The 15937-nt window shown below is 45.5% G+C and overlaps 1 protein-coding gene across 1 annotated transcript; it reads right to left on the reverse strand.

The window, feature by feature from the left end:
- Positions 1 to 2900: 2900 nt before the first annotated feature.
- Positions 2901 to 8048, reverse strand: LOC126481670 (eclosion hormone-like). Its single transcript, XM_050105598.1, has 2 exons — positions 8009 to 8048; positions 2901 to 3160 (listed from the first exon to the last, which is right to left on the reverse strand). The coding sequence occupies exon 2, from the start codon at positions 3156 to 3158 to the stop codon at positions 2907 to 2909; it is 252 nt and encodes an 83-aa protein (XP_049961555.1). The 5' UTR covers positions 3159 to 3160; positions 8009 to 8048; the 3' UTR covers positions 2901 to 2906.
- Positions 8049 to 15937: the final 7889 nt, after the last annotated feature.

Below are 15937 nucleotides of genomic sequence, written 5' to 3' on the forward strand. Positions count from 1 at the left end.
TATCTGCTAGAATAAATCGTAAAGTTGTAGAAGCCCTCGCATGTTCCTACATTTCTCTGGAACCGAAAATGATCTTTTCCTCAACGACTTCTTTTTACAGTGTGGCTCTCCTAATAGTCATCAGGCGCGTTTTTACTTGTGTTTCAGGAGATATTTGCCATTTCGTTTTCGCATTGTATAGCTGGCATCAGTCCAAACAAAGAGTGCTCAAACGTCCTTTATGTGGTGCCCAATGTTGGTTTGTTTCCCATTACAAAGAAAATGAATTGCAGAGGCAAGTTGCCCATTCGATACAGCGGTCCCAGATTAGTCGCCAGACGTTGTGGCCGAGCGGTTCTAGGCGCTTCAGTCCGGAACCGCGCTGCTGCTACGGTCGCAGGTTCGAATCCTGCCTCGGGCATGGATGTGTGTGATGTCCTTAGGTTAGTTAGGTTTAATTGGTTCGAAGTCTAGGGTCCTTAGGTTAGTTAGGTTTAATTGGTTCGAAGTCTAGGGCACTGGTGACCTCAGAAGTTAATTCCAATAGTGCTTAGAACAATTTGAACCACATTAGTGCAGTCCAATACTTGCTTTATCGATGTGTATTAACAGAGGCAGTAAAACACGAAGAATAGACTGCAATCAAATAGCAACTATGTATCGCTGCATTCTTGGTGGTAGCAGCTGTACTCTGTTGGAGTACTGTTCATTATTGTATTTCTACTGCCCCTGTTAATACATATCGATACAAGAAATACCACATTAGACTAAAATGGTTCCTGTCTATCAAATGAGTATGTAAATTTCTACTTTAATAATAATTTTGTGTGTAACGAGAAACAAACTGACGTTTTCCTTCGCCACTGAGCGTCGCATGAAAGACATGATGAGCTCCATTTGCTTGGGCTGACTCCAGCTACACAATCCGGAAACGAAACTCCAAATATCTGCGGAAACACTAGAGAAAAGAGTACCTGACAAGTCTTAGGAGAGACACGTTGTTTGCCGGTCGAATTGGCCATGCGGTTAAAGGCGCTGCAGTCTGGAACCGCAAGACCGCTACGGTCGCAGGTTCGAATCCTGCCTCGGGCATGCATGTTTGTGATGTCCTTAGGTTAGTTAGGTTTAACTAGTTCTAAGTTCTAGGGGACTAATGACCTCAGCAGTTGAGTCCCATAGTGCTCAGAGCCATTTGAACCATAGACACATTGTTTATTGCATTGACTACCACTTTAGATCCAAAGTCGCCCCTCTACTCCCTAGTGAGTCAGTTCCATCATTATGTAAGAGGAAGATGGCATTAGCCCATACCTCTTTTGAAAAATACACTCCTGGAAATGGAAAAAAGAACACATTGACACCGGTGTGTCAGACCCACCATACTTGCTCCGGACACTGCGAGAGGGCTGTACAAGCAATGATCACACGCACGGCACAGCGGACACACCAGGAACCGCGGTGTTGGCCGTCGAATGGCGCTAGCTGCGCAGCATTTGTGCACCGCCGCCGTCAGTGTCAGCCAGTTTGCCGTGGCATGCGGAGCTCCATCGCAGTCTTTAACACTGGTAGCATGCCGCGACAGCGTGGACGTGAACCGTATGTGCAGTTGACGGACTTTGAGCGAGGGCGTATAGTGGGCATGCGGGAGGCCGGGTGGACGTACCGCCGAATTGCTCAACACATGGAGCGTGAGGTCTCCACTGTACATCGATGTTGTCGCCAGTGGTCGGCGGAAGGTGCACGTGCCCGTCGACCTGGGACCGGACCGCAGCGACGCACGGATGCACGCCAAGACCGTAGGATCCTACGCAGTGCCGTAGGGGACCGCACCGCCACTTTCCAGCAAATTAGGGACACTGTTGCTCCTGGGGTATCGGCGAGGACCATTCGCAACCGCCTCCATGAAGCTGGGCTACGGTCCCGCACACCGTTAGGCCGTCTTCCGCTCACGCCCCAACATCGTGCAGCCCGCCTCCAGTGGTGTCGCGACAGGCGTGAATGGAGGGACGAATGGAGACGTGTCGTCTTCAGCGATGAGAGTCGCCTCTGCCTTGGTGCCAATGATGGTCGTATGCGTGTTTGGCGCCGTGCAGGTGAGCGCCACAATCAGGACTGCATACGACCGAGGCACACAGGGCCAACACCCGGCATCATGGTGTGGGGAGCGATCTCCTACACTGGCCGTACACCACTGGTGATCGTCGAGGGGACACTGAATAGTGCACGGTACATCCAAACCGTCATCGAACCCATCGTTCTACCATTCCTAGAGCGGCAAGGGAACTTGCTGTCCCCACAGGACAATGCACGTCCGCATGTATCCCGTGCCACCCAACGTGCTCTAGAAGGTGTAAGTCAACTACCCTGGCCAGCAAGATCTCCGGATCTGTCCCCCATTGAGCATGTTTGGGACTGGATGAAGCGTCGTCTCACGCGGTCTGCACGTCCAGCACGAACGCTGGTCCAACTGAGGCGCCAGGTGGAAATGGCATGGCAAGCCGTTCCACAGGACTACATCCAACATCTCTACGATCGTCTCCATGGGAGAATAGCAGCCTGCATTGCTGCGAAAGGTGGATATACACTGTACTAGTGCCGACATTGTGCATGCTCTGTTGCCTGTGTATATGTGCCTGTGGTTCTGTCAGTGTGATCATGTGATGTATCTGACCCCAGGAATGTGTCAATAAAGTTTCCCCTTCCTGGGACAATGAATTCACGGTGTTCTTATTTCAATTTCCAGGAGTGTATTTTGATAAGATCTCCAGGTGAACAGCAGAAGTTATGACACAGGTGGTGCAGGTCTCTTCATTGCTAAGACTTCTGCGATTAGCTGACAAGGGAGTGGAAGAAATTGATGGGGATAAAGAAGTACGCGTGCTTCAGCTTAGAAGAAAAACTTTATTGAGACAGAGGCCGTGCGGAGGCTACTCCAGTTTGTTGAGGAAGGGCGCGATGGAGGCGGCGTCCTCGCAGTCGGGCATCATCTTGCCGTTGAACTTGAGGCACGCATCGGCGCACAGCTGCCCCTCGAAGTAGGGGCCGTACATCTTCTTGCACTGCGCGCAGTTGTGGATGCAGACGCTGACTGCGTTGGCGTCCGCGGGCGGTGCGAGGCATGACGTCATCAACAGCACTGCCAGCAGCGCAGCCAGGGGGCAGCAGCGGCGGGCGGCCATCTCTGCAACAGGGCTGTGCTAGGGCCGTTTCTTCTCTAACTTACCTTACTTAATTATCTGACTCTAAAGGTAACAAAAGATTGAAAGAATAGTATGTACAGGTGAGGCAAGCATCACTTTGAGACACGTCGAATGTAAGGCTAAGAGGTTAGGCAACAACGATGAAATTAACGCAGCTCTTGACTTGTAGAGAACAGTCCCTTAAAGGCATTGAAACACTGTGTACTGTTTCTGAAGGGGAGCTCTCCGATAACGAAATTGGATTGTATCAATGTTTCCACCTAAACCACTGTCGAAGGTTTCAATTTCTTAGGACTGAACAAACACGAAAATCTTTCCTGGAAATATATGCAACCGGATCTTAAACAGGAATTTAGCGCTGCTATCTTCCCTACGTGAAGACTCTCCACAGGAAAATCCACTGAAAAGAGAAAGCTGGTTTACTTTGTTCATTATGACTTAATTTTTCATACAGTGCAAAGTAAGGTGCACTATTCTGTAAGTGATGAAAAACAGTTTATAGAATCTAAGTTGAAAGCTCTATTTTCTAGCACAGTACTTTTATCCTGCTCTGGAGCACCTCATAATAGTTTAAGAGCATATCGTTATATGGTGTTGCGTATAGTAATAAACTATTCCTAGTCCCTTTTTTCCGAGAGTTATCTTCTTTTTCATTTTTAATCAGTTTCCTGTGAAATACAAACTGATGATTCGTTGCATGACCGAGTAGCTGTGACTTAGGTGATCACATGTTATGCCATCATCGTGTTTCGGTTTATTCCGTCATCTAGCATTGTTGTTGTTGTTGTGGCCTTCAGTCCAGAGACTGGTTTGATGCAGCTCTCCATGCTACTCTATCCTGTGCAAGCTTCTTCATCTCCCAGTACCTACTGCAACCTACATCCTTCTGAATCTGCTTAGTGTATTGATCTCCTGGTCTCCCTCTACGATTTTTACCCTCCACGCTGCCCTCCAATGCTAAATTTGTGATCCCTTGATGCCTCAAAACATGTCCTACCAACCGATACCTTCTTCTAGTCAAGTTGTGCCACAAACTTCTCTTCTCCCCAATCCTATTCAATACCTCCTCATTAGTTACGTGATCTACCCACCTTATCTTCAGCATTCTTCTGTAGCACCACATTTCGAAAGCTTCTATTCTCTTCTTGTCCAAACTGGTTATCGTCCATGTTTCACTTCCATACATGGCTGCACTCCATACAAATACTTTCAGAAACGACTTCCTGACACTTAAATCTATACTCGATGTTAACAAATTTCTCTTCTTCAGAAACGATTTCCTTGCCATTGCCAGTCTACATGTTATATCCTCTCTACTTCGACCATCATCTAACATAGGAGAACGATATAAAATATGAAATACTCTCTTGAAGGTCCTCGACAGACTGGAAAAGTATAAACACGCTATTGCAGTTCCTGTGTTATTCCGAATTACGACACAAAAGGAACATTGCATTGTAATTGGGAAAAACAGATTCATGTATGTCCAAAGGAAAATTGCATAGTATTTCAGAATAACACAGGCAGTGCAGTATCATATTTATCTGTCGAAACCGGGCGAGCGAGTTTCAAGAAATTTGTCTCCCCTGTACGGTAATGTACATATAGGATGTACGAGTACAAGCTGTAGACGCATGGTTGACGTTATGTGGAAGTTTGGGACTAGACGTGAGTCATGCTCAGGTAGCCAAATTGTATGGCGGCAGCTCGCGATGAGCAGAAAATCCGGGTTCGAGTCCCAATCTGGCACAGATTTTCATTGTCGTCATTCCATTCTACAGCTAATGGTTGTCCATAAGATACAGAGCGGCGACGTACTGGCTAAAGATGGGGAGACAAGACCAGATTTGGAAGATCACTGGAGTAACAATACAAACAATACGCCAACGTGATTTGATACCTGGCACGGTGAGTGGGACAATAGTGATAAGGACCGTAGATTATTCAGCTTCTTCCCCAACATAAGGGAAAGACTAAAACTTCGACCCATCGATCCCAGCCGCGGTATGGTACACTTCCCAACGGGACACGGCCCTTATCCCACGCACTTGAATCGAGTGAGTCTGTGGCAGACACATAGGTGCACATGTGGGGAAGAAAGTTCTCCTGAACACACGTTTTTTTCTGCGGACAACACACAAACATAAGACCTACACTACCCACAGACACATCAAATATTGAGCAAACAATCAAAGACATGAATTATAAGATGAACAATGGCCAACCATTAATAAACTAACTGACAGTATCTCCAAAACCATACACACAGAATACCTTATGACAAGAGAGCACAGAAGGCATGACTATATGCAAAAAGGATACGAAATTCACAGGGTGGACGGTGATGAGGCTGCATCTCAAGACACTACTAGAGACGATATAATATGACCGCATCTAGCTGTCTTACAAAAAATCAACTGGTCCAATCCCACCAGGTCAGCAGTCAGGAAGGGGCTTATTGTCAGGTAGCTCTCAGAGGGACCTGTGCCTCCTGGTGAGCAGCGACGTGCAGTCTGGCCCGAAGGATCTTAATTGTGGTTCCTCTGTACAGAGCCCAACCTGACAGATACGGGAGTAGATAGGGGAAAACCACTGGACAGGCTGAGTCGTTTCAGCAGATGGGAGGAGCTAACAACCGGATTGCTGGCCAGTGGAAGTGGTTCAAGTTGTAGTCTTGTAAATAGATTAGTAAGTTAGAGTAGTAGTTACATGGAGTTTTTCTGGAGAAGTAACAAAATCAAGGATAGGAATAGAAATTGGAAGCGGCCGTCACGAAGTCCTTCCCAGATCCTCACCGCCGCTCCAAATCGGTGATGGGACACCCTTTCTCATCTCCTTTCTTTCCTCTTCCTCTCTCCATCTTTGCTTCTCGTAGTTAACAGAATTTCTTGTTCATTGTTTAATGGTGTTGGATTTTTATTTGCATTTTATAATTCTTATAATTTGTTCCATGGCAATGAATTTGTGTTTGTATATCTATAATTTGTATTATTTGAAAAGTTTTCAAAGAGCTGCAGAAAAAAAGGAAAAAGGGCGCCTCCACGTGACGGGCCAAGGGCCACAGTGGGAGTGGAGTCGGGTGCCGGGAGAGTATTGCACTGCTGCCTCGGACCCCGAACCCAGTCACAGCGGCCAAGAACCAGTCACAGACCCACCATAAGCAATCAGACGGCGGGTCATTAAACAAAAGCAGCAAGTCGAAAAAAGTGTCCATATTAGAAATAGTGAATACATTTAACGTAAACGTGTTCCTCGTTGGTTTCCTAAAACCGAAGAAGAGAGCGATACACAAGTTGGACATGGAACGCCAGTAAGGATCGAATCCGAGCCAAAGGCTGAGCAGTCTCGTGCGCTATCGTCTACGCTGTGAGAACATTTAACAGTAGTTGTATCCAGTAGGCTGCTTGAATTTGCGTGGGGAGCGATCTGATTGGCTAACTTCAATTCTAATAAACTCGGAAACGGCGTAATGCAGCGTGTGTTTTTCTTCATAGCTATTTCTCAACACAGCCTCACCTGCGACACCCTTACAAGTTTTTCAGACTGTTTGTGACCACCACGTATAAAGTAACGGCGACTACTGCACACAGATATATAAAAAAGCATAGGGCTACAGATCGACAAATGTTTAACTCAGTGCTTTTGGCTGTCGAAACAGCAGTAAGTAATGTAGCAGTATCTTATCCAAAGACCTCTAACAAAATCCAAAGAAAGTCTAGTCATGTGTGAAGGGTGCCAGCGCACCACAGTTGGTACCCAGACTCTAATGGGTGATATAGAAACTTGAATTGAGGGTAGCAAAGCAAAAGCAGAAATGTTGAGCTCCGTTTCCAAATGTTCCGTTAGAAAGGGGAATTCAGAAGTAAGACCACGATTTAATTCTCGCATAACTGGTTCTCAGAAGTATCTGAATTCACGAATATGTGATAAAATCTATAGGGCACTGTGGAATCCAAGTAAGATTCCTTATGGAATTTTCGGATGAATTAGTCCCTTTTCAATCATTATATCTTGCAGATGCCACGGCCAAAAAACTATACACACTAGTTTAAAGAAAGTACAGGTCACACCCTTCTACAAGAAAAGTGGCAGAAGTGATCCAGAAAACTAAAGACTGTATGCAGATGATGTAAGTACTGTCTGAGTAAAACTACATTAATTTTCATTGAAATAGTGGTAAGACGTCTAATGATTCAGAGGTCAACAACAGGACTCAAATATTCAGAAATGCAAAACAACGCACTTCACGAAACGAAAAAAAGTAGTTTCTTGTGACTGCAGTATTAATTGATCACAGATGGAATCAGTCATTTTATGCAAATATGGTGGTGTCAAAAAACCCTCTAATTTCGAAGAAGAGTTCCAGTGTCTCAACAACACTGGCTACTCGTTCGATGAAAAGTTCTTGAGAGTTAGTTGGGAATTTGAGGCTCTCACCAGGTTGTATTAACGGAAGAGATCTAAGGAATTCAGAAAACTGAACACGGTTATAACTGCATTCAGTCTGTTAGTGTTGACGCTCAGATGGATGACTTAAGCGTTTGTAAAACACTGAGGGTACTATATCGTCCGCACAGTCTCATTGTTACGTCTAGAATGATTGGAGCGATTGACTGAGAAGAAGTATTAGGAAGTGAGCTGAAAGAACCAGAGGGATGCGTTCTCGTTCAGCCAATCAGAAAACTGTACATGGTTCCAGAATAAGTGTAGTTGTTTTGAATGATCTGTACGGAACGTGAAAGAACTTGACATGCCTCCTGCGTGACGTACTGTGTAGAAATGTCAGATACCCGCTGGCCGGTCAAAAGTAGCGGAACAGAGTTACTCACCTGTGTGAAGAGAGAGAGGAGACTAGCAGAGTGGTGCTGGAGGCACTGTATGTCCCGGCTGTGGGGCCCGCTGCTTATATACAGTACAGCGTGTATCGCCGGCGCCCTGGGGGATGGCTCTCGCCCCAATCCGATTTCCTTAAGAGGGCCGGACACTCCACAGGACGTCTCCAACTTGCCCGCTGATCTCATCTCACTTTGTACGCCACTTCTCTCCAATGCTCTGCCATTATTACCTCGTTCTGCAGTACTTTTAAAATTTCAGTGCGAGCAAACTGCAGAATTAACGCAATTGGAAAAAATTACCATTGTGTGGCATTTATGCATCGCGATAGGCAACTGAAGAAGGGCCAACGTCAGCCGATCTAAAGTCATAGCCAATATATATATATATATAGGTACCCAGACTCTAATGGGTGATATAGAAACTTGAATTGAGGGTAGCAAAGCAAAAGCAGAAATGTTGAGCTCCGTTTCCAAATGTTCCGTTAGAAAGGGGAATCCAGAAGTAACACCACAATTTAACTCTCGCATAACTGGTTCTCAGAAGTATATATATATATATATATATATATATATATATATATATATATATATATATATATATGATGTTCATCTAACAATATTCCACTCGGTGCGCTACCCCACCCCGCGCGCTTATGTGGTGGTGGGTGGTGGGTGGGGTCAACGTTGAAATCTACAATGTGAATAACCGTTTGTATTGCAGATTACTAGTCTATGGCTAAATCTACTTACGTTATGTCTGAAGCATTTTCTTCGTTTCGCCATAGATGTCCCAGTAATCAGAGGAACAGAAATAGACATATTTATTATATATATTATTAATTTAAGACATACTACTGAATTGCCTTTGAATATACAATGGCACATAGGATCCCATCTCCATGCTGCGGTTGTAGAACAGGCCAGTATTTCATAACTTCTAATGGGAACGTTGTATTCCTCTGACTTATGGAAAGGGGCCTGCTTTACCCGCCACAGTGGCTGGGTAGTGAAGTACGACGTATCATAAGAGGCAGCACACTGTGAACGGGACTCACGTATGATGCAGTCGTAGAAACGATAGCGGCTCTAAACATTATAATACCTGTGCTGTGTTTATTGCCTGCACACCTTCCTATTATTTGGAGAACAGACGTGCAAGTGGAAGATGAATGTTGCAGCTACAGAAGAAAACATTGAAATGATTCTGATTTACGGAGGATGTAGAAGGAATGTTGAGGCTGCTGTTGCCTTGTGTACTGAATTTTTTGCAGAGAAAGCTCGCTTTCGTTCGTTCTTTTACAAAGTGTGAACGCTTTTATGTCTGATGGCAGCATACAGCCCGAGAAAAGGAAGCGAAGCAAACATGTTACATGAGAAGCTAATGAAACGGATGTACTAGCGGCAGTACACCGCAATCGACAGATAAGCGGCCGGATATTATACGGCGAATCCGGTACGTTCTAGTAGTATTCTAATAATACTGCGTCATCATAAGTATCATCCATGCCACGTGTCACTGCATCAAGAACTTGCTGGCGCCGATCTTCACATCCGGGTAGCGTTTTGTGAATCAGGACATCAAGAAATGGAAACGACCCCCACGTCCCCTGCAGAGGTACTACACAACTGCTCATTAAAATTGCTACACCACGAAGATGACGTGCTACAGACGCGAAATTTAACCGACAGGAAGAAGATGCTGTGATATGCAACTGATTAGCTTTTCAGAGCATTCACACAAGGTTGGCGCCGGTGAGACACCGACAACGTGCTGACATGAGGAAAGTTTTCAACCAATTTCTCAAACAACAGTTGACCGGCGTTGCCTGGTGAAACGTTGTTGTGATGCCTCGTGTAAGGAGGAGAAATGCGTACCATCACGTTTCCGGCTTTGATAAAAAGGTCGGATGGTAGCCTGTCGCGATTGCGGTTTATCTTATCGCGACATTACTGCTCGAGTTGGTCGAGATCGAATGACTGTTAGCAGAATATGGAATCGGTGGGTTCAGGAGGGTAATACGGAACGCCGTGCTAGATCCCAACGGCCTCGTATCACTAGCAGCCGAGATGACAGGCATCTTATCCCCATGGCTGTAACGGATGGTGCAGCCACGTCTCTATCCCTGAGTCAACAGATGGGGACGTTTGCAAGACAACAACCATTTGCACGAACAGTTCGACGACGTTTGCAGCAGCATGGACTATTAGCTCGGAGACCGTGGCTGCGGTTGCCCTTGACGCTGCATCACAGACAGGAGCGCCTTTGATGGTGTACTCAACGCCGAACCTGGATGCACGAATCTGTTTACAGCATCATGATGGTGTCATCCGTGTTTGGCGACATCGCGGTGAACGCACATTGGAAGCGTGTATTCGTCTTCGCCATACTGGCGTATCACCCGGCGTGATGGTATGGGGTGCCATTGGTTACACGTCTCGGTCACCTCTTGTTCGCATTGACGGCAATTTGAACAGTGGACGTTACGCTTCAGATGAGCTACTACCCGTGGCACTACTCTTCATTTGATCCCTGCGAAACCCTGCATTTCAGTAGGATAATGCACGACCGCATGTTGCAGGTCCTGTATGGGCCTTTCTGGATACAGAAAATATTTGACTGCTGCCCTGGCCAGCACATTCTCCAGATCTCTCACCAACTGAAAACGTGTGTTTAATGGTGGCCGAGCAACTGGCTCGTCACAATACGCCAGTCACTACTCTTGATGAACTGTGGTTTCGTGTTGAAGCTGCATGGGCAGCTGTACCCGTACACGCCATCCAAGCTCTGTTTGACTCAATGCCCAGACATATCATGGCGTTTATCACGGCCAGAGGTGGTTGTTCTGGTACTGATTTCTCAGGATCTGTGCACCAAAATTGCGTGAAAATGTAATCCCATGTCAGTTCTAGTATAATATATTTGTCCAATGAATACCCGTTTATCATCTGCATTTCTTCTTGGTGTAGCAATTTTAATGAGCAGTAGTGTATTTTCCGATGATCTACATTCACAAAACATGGTAGTGTTAACTGGCATAACATGCATTACTGGAGCGTAGGCAGTCCCTACTGGATATGGCAGGTTGACCATCGACGTACTTGGTCAGTTAACGTATGTTGTGGCATCATGGGGAAGTAAATCACTAGTCCGTATTTTCTCGACGGCACGTTGAAATTACGCAAATATCGAACATTTTTGAAACAAGAACTACTGGTGCTACTGCAGGATGTCCATCTGGACGTTCGACAACGTATGTGGTTCACCATGACTGTTGCACTGTGCATTACGCAACTGTAGCATAGGAGTTATTAGACGGTGTTTATGCCGATCGGTAGATCGGCAGAGTTGGTCCTATTAACTGGCCCGCTAGGTCGCTGGATTTATTTGTGTAGCCGTATTTAAAAGATAAGGCTACCAGCAAGTGTCGACAGGCTGTGAAGATATGGTCGAATGCATCAGAAAGACCTGTGCTGGCATTCCCGCAGATATGCTTCTGTCCTCTGTACGGTCATTTAAAAAGCGGATCACTGAGTGGTTTGAAGTTGGCGGTACTACGTTTCAACACTTAATGTAACTGGAAAAGTAGAGTAGCACTCGCCTAGAGCCCAGACCACAGTGGCGTGTCGCGTAGTCCACTGTTAGACAAGTCGGAGAAATACAAAGTTGCAAAACGGGTTTCCACCTAGAAGTTATGAAATACTGGCCTGTCCTACCCACGCAGCATGGAGACTCTAGGGCCATTGAGTAGCATGTCTTAAATTACAATTGTGTACCAGTTTCTATTTTTCCGATTACAGCGCCATCTGTGGTGAAATGAAGAAAATGCTTCAGGTAAAACATACGTAGATGTAGTCACAGAATCGTAATCGGTAATAAAAAAATGGGGTTTCCACTGACGATTTTAAAGTTTTCCTCTGCCATCCATCGACGGATTGGGTGGGAGGTTGAGTGTGATATCATTGGATGTCCCCCTCCGAGATAAAGATATTGGAATTAGAACTTTTACTGATCCGATGTATAGTGTTCGAGATATTTAAACGTCTTTAGTTATAATGAACACCATGTATGGTTTTTCCATCGTGTAGAAACTCTAGCTATTGGTCGATGAGAGACTATGGAACAAAAAAGGTCTAATGAACTTACGTCCAGAAATGCACGGTTTCCATGCTAGAGACCATTTATTCAGACATATTTTGTTACAAATGGTTCAAATGGCTCTGAGCACTATGGGACTTAACATCTGAGGTCATCAGTCCCCTAGACCTTAGAACTACTTAAGCCTAACTAACCTAAGGACATTACGTACATCCATGCCCGAGGCAGGATTCGAACCTGCGACCGTAGCGGTCGCGCGGTTCCGGACTGAAGCGCCTAGAACCGCTCGGCCACCGAAGCCGGCTATTTTGTTACAGGCACTGTAGTCAAATACACGCTGTACCACGCAGCCACAGTAAAGTATGCATGGTTTCTTCCTAGAGGGTAGTACTGTTCCCCATACGTCATGCCCTAGCGGCCTCTCCTGCCATAGTAATTGGTAAAGTTGTGTTCAATTCACTTCTCTTACCCACTCATTTTGTAGTGGATGTGATACAGCGTTGTACACAATGCTTCCGTATTCGCATCGAGAGCCTGCTGACATGGTGTTTACTTATGGAGAGGTAAAGGTATGCAGCGCGGTACAGATGGGCCCAACAACACGCCGAATGGAGCGCTCAGAATTGGCATCACCTTCTCTTCACGGATGGGTGTCGCATATGCCTCCAACCAGACAATCGTCGGAGAGGTGTTTAGAGGCAAATCGGTCAGGCCGAACACCTTAGACACACTGTCCAGCTAGTGCAGCAAGGTGGAGAATCCCTGATGTTATGGGGTGGTATTACGTGGGGCCGACGTATGCCACTGGTGGTCATGGAAGGCGCCGTAACGGCTCTGCGACACGTAATGCCATCCTCCGACCGATAGTGCAACCATATCGGCAGCATACTGGTGAGGCATTCGTCTTCATGGACGACAATTCGCCCCCCATCGTGCACATCTTGGGAATGACTTCCTTCAGGATAACAACACCGCTCGACTAGAGTGGCCAGCATGTTCTCCAGACACGAACGCTATCGAACATGCCTGGGATACATTGAAAAGGGCTGTTTATGGACGATGTGACCCACCAACCACTCTGAGGGATCTACGCTGAATAGCCGTTGAGCGGTGGGAAAATTTGGACCAACAGTGCTTTGATGAACTTGTGGATAGTATGCCACGAAGAATACAGGCATGCATCAATGCAAGAGGAGATGCTACTGGGTATTAGAGGTACCTGTGTGTACAGTAATCTGGACCACCAACTCTGAAGGACTCGCTGTATGGTGGTACAACATGCAATGTGTGGTTTTCATGAGCAATAAAAACGGTGGAAATGATGTTTATGTTGATCTCCATTCCAATTTTCTGTACAGGTTCCCGAACTCTCGGAACCGAGGTGATGCAAATCTATTTTTGACGTGTGTAGTTCCATAATTTATTATTTTTGTAGTAATTTTTCCCTACGATGTCCCACAAGTTACTGGAAATATTCTTGCTGTAGCGCGGAAACACGCTTGGCTTGACGCAGTTGTTTTTCAAAGAAATATTTCTCTGTAGCCGAGGTAAGTTACAGATAAGCATCGTCTGTGAATTGATTACGTTGTGAACATAAGACGAGTGAGAATAAGACAGGGAACGTTACTTAATTTCGGAAATTCATACATGTTGTTATTGTTGAAACTAAGTTTGAGACAACAACCATGGAAAGATACAACACCCTAGAGTAATGTTGAAAATGTTTAGGAGAGCATTAGAGATGTCGCGCCACCAAATAATGCAACGTCACAGCCAGTGAGCAATGCTAGTTCCAGTGTAGCAAACCCTACACCTGACTCTTGTGTACAATCATATCAATGGATAAAAGCTTGACTCAGTCAAAAACTTGATGAAAATAATCAAAAACTTGACAACAGCAAAATTAGAGGCTTTGCCTAGCGATGTTAGTAATCTTACTCAGATGAAGAACACTTTGAAAACAGACGTTCGAAACACATTACTCTACTGATAAGCGGTGAATTAGCAAGAATAACTAATGACATTTCAACACTGTAAACTACAGTAAAAGACATGCCAGAACTGATAAATAAAACTGACAAATGACTCTGTTACAATGCGGTTAGCCGGCCGGTCTGGCCGAGCGGTTCTAGGCGCTTCAGTCTGGTACCGCGCGACCGCTACGGTCGCAGGTTCGAATCCTGCTTCGGGCATGGATGTGTGTGATGTCCTTAGGTTAGTTAGCTTTAAGTGGTTCTAAGTTCTAGCGGACTGATGACCTTAGAAGTTAAGTCCCATAGTGCTCAGAGCCCTTTGAACCATTTAGCCTCTAAGTCTGCAGCCTGCACAGTCGAGGTGAAAAATAGTTGCGGGTACCTTACGAGATTGCTTGTATAATGGATTTCGCAAATTACGCCAAGGATATATTTCCAGGAAAACGCTATGCGTTTCTTTATTTACTTGTTGATAGTTATAAGTATGTTTATTCTAATAAGTAATTCTAATTAAAAATAGTAAGTAGTTAAATAACATATAATTAAATAAAACTTCATGCAAATAGACATGGTTACTTTAGTTGTATTATTTCTCAAATGTGATGTAAGTTAAATAATATGACCAGTGATGAAAAAAAATATATTAAAAATTAAGTTCGAGCGAGAGACGAACCGTCGCCTTATACACGATCGTCTTACGATGCTCGCTCTCTAACCACATTCTTTTTTTTATCAAAGACGTTACAGCCTTTTTTGTGTTAAGTAACCTTCCTGGTGTGAAAGGGGGGGATGAGGTCAAAGTGGGCAGAGGTTGGAACCCGAGGCCTGGCCACCACGTCCCCTTCACACCTTCCAGGAACCAAGGAAAGCGTAGAGAACGTGGAGTAGAGGTACAATTAACATCGTTTATTTATTTGTTCTTACATCAATACCCCCGAGAATAGACGGAAACCGGTGTCGCGAGGAGGAGCCGCAGCAAGATGTCAGACTCATTAAGACTATCTATGTATAGTGTTTCCGAGAAGAACATTCCAATGACCAGAGAATATATCCATTCTAAATAAGAAGCAGACGGGGATCACTCTTCATGATAGGAACACCGCAGCTCTGAGATGAGTCAAGGAAGACACTGCAAAGAAAATTGAGGAAAATTGTTTGTGTTTCGGATTCCGGGTAACTCCACAGTGTCGGTCATTAAGGAACTGCCAAAAATCAGGAATACTTTTTTCCGCCATCAGGAAATAAGTAGTGAGCTGCGTGTCCGGATATCCCCTTCAAAGAGTTCGCTTGCGGGAAGTATCCCACGTCTGGAAAGAGGAGCAGCTGAGTAGGTATCTGATGAGGAATGGTACGTGTAATTAGGGACAACACCTGTCGCACTAAGAGTCGGACAATACTTGCCGATGTGCAACCCAGGCGGTGCTCGTCTCTGTCCAAAACATCACAGGCGACATACAGCAGGGTGTTTGCGAGGTTACTCCTCTGAAGGCGGGACAGGCATACTTCCCATTGGCTGTAAGGTACCATGAAGACTGGATGTCTCCGTCAAAAGAAGGAGCGCACAGCGTTCGCCAAATGGCACGCAAGTCGACATGTGGATGCTTCCCTCATCCACATTCGGTGATCTGTGCTGCTGAGGGAAACCATACATCGCTTTCGAGGATGTTAAGTGCGCTGGTAGTAGCACAGTACGGATGTAGCTCAGTTCGAGGAAAAATTGACGGAAGTAAAGGAAGTGGTGTGGGACATCTGAAAGCTGGATAGGCGCCGAGAGAGAGTGTCGTGACAATGTAGGTAAGGCACTTAGAACAACAACGTCACAACGCGATGTGAGTGCCAACGAAAAGGAACACT

The sequence above is a fragment of the Schistocerca serialis genome, chromosome 5 (assembly GCF_023864345.2).
Source record: "Schistocerca serialis cubense isolate TAMUIC-IGC-003099 chromosome 5, iqSchSeri2.2, whole genome shotgun sequence".
NCBI classification, from domain to species: Eukaryota; Metazoa; Arthropoda; class Insecta; order Orthoptera; family Acrididae; genus Schistocerca; species Schistocerca serialis.

What these genes read in the sequence shown, in the direction of transcription:
- LOC126481670 (XM_050105598.1), bottom strand. Translation starts at nt 3,158, where the DNA reads ATGGCCGCCCGCCGCTGCTGCCCCCTGGCTGCGCTGCTGGCAGTGCTG.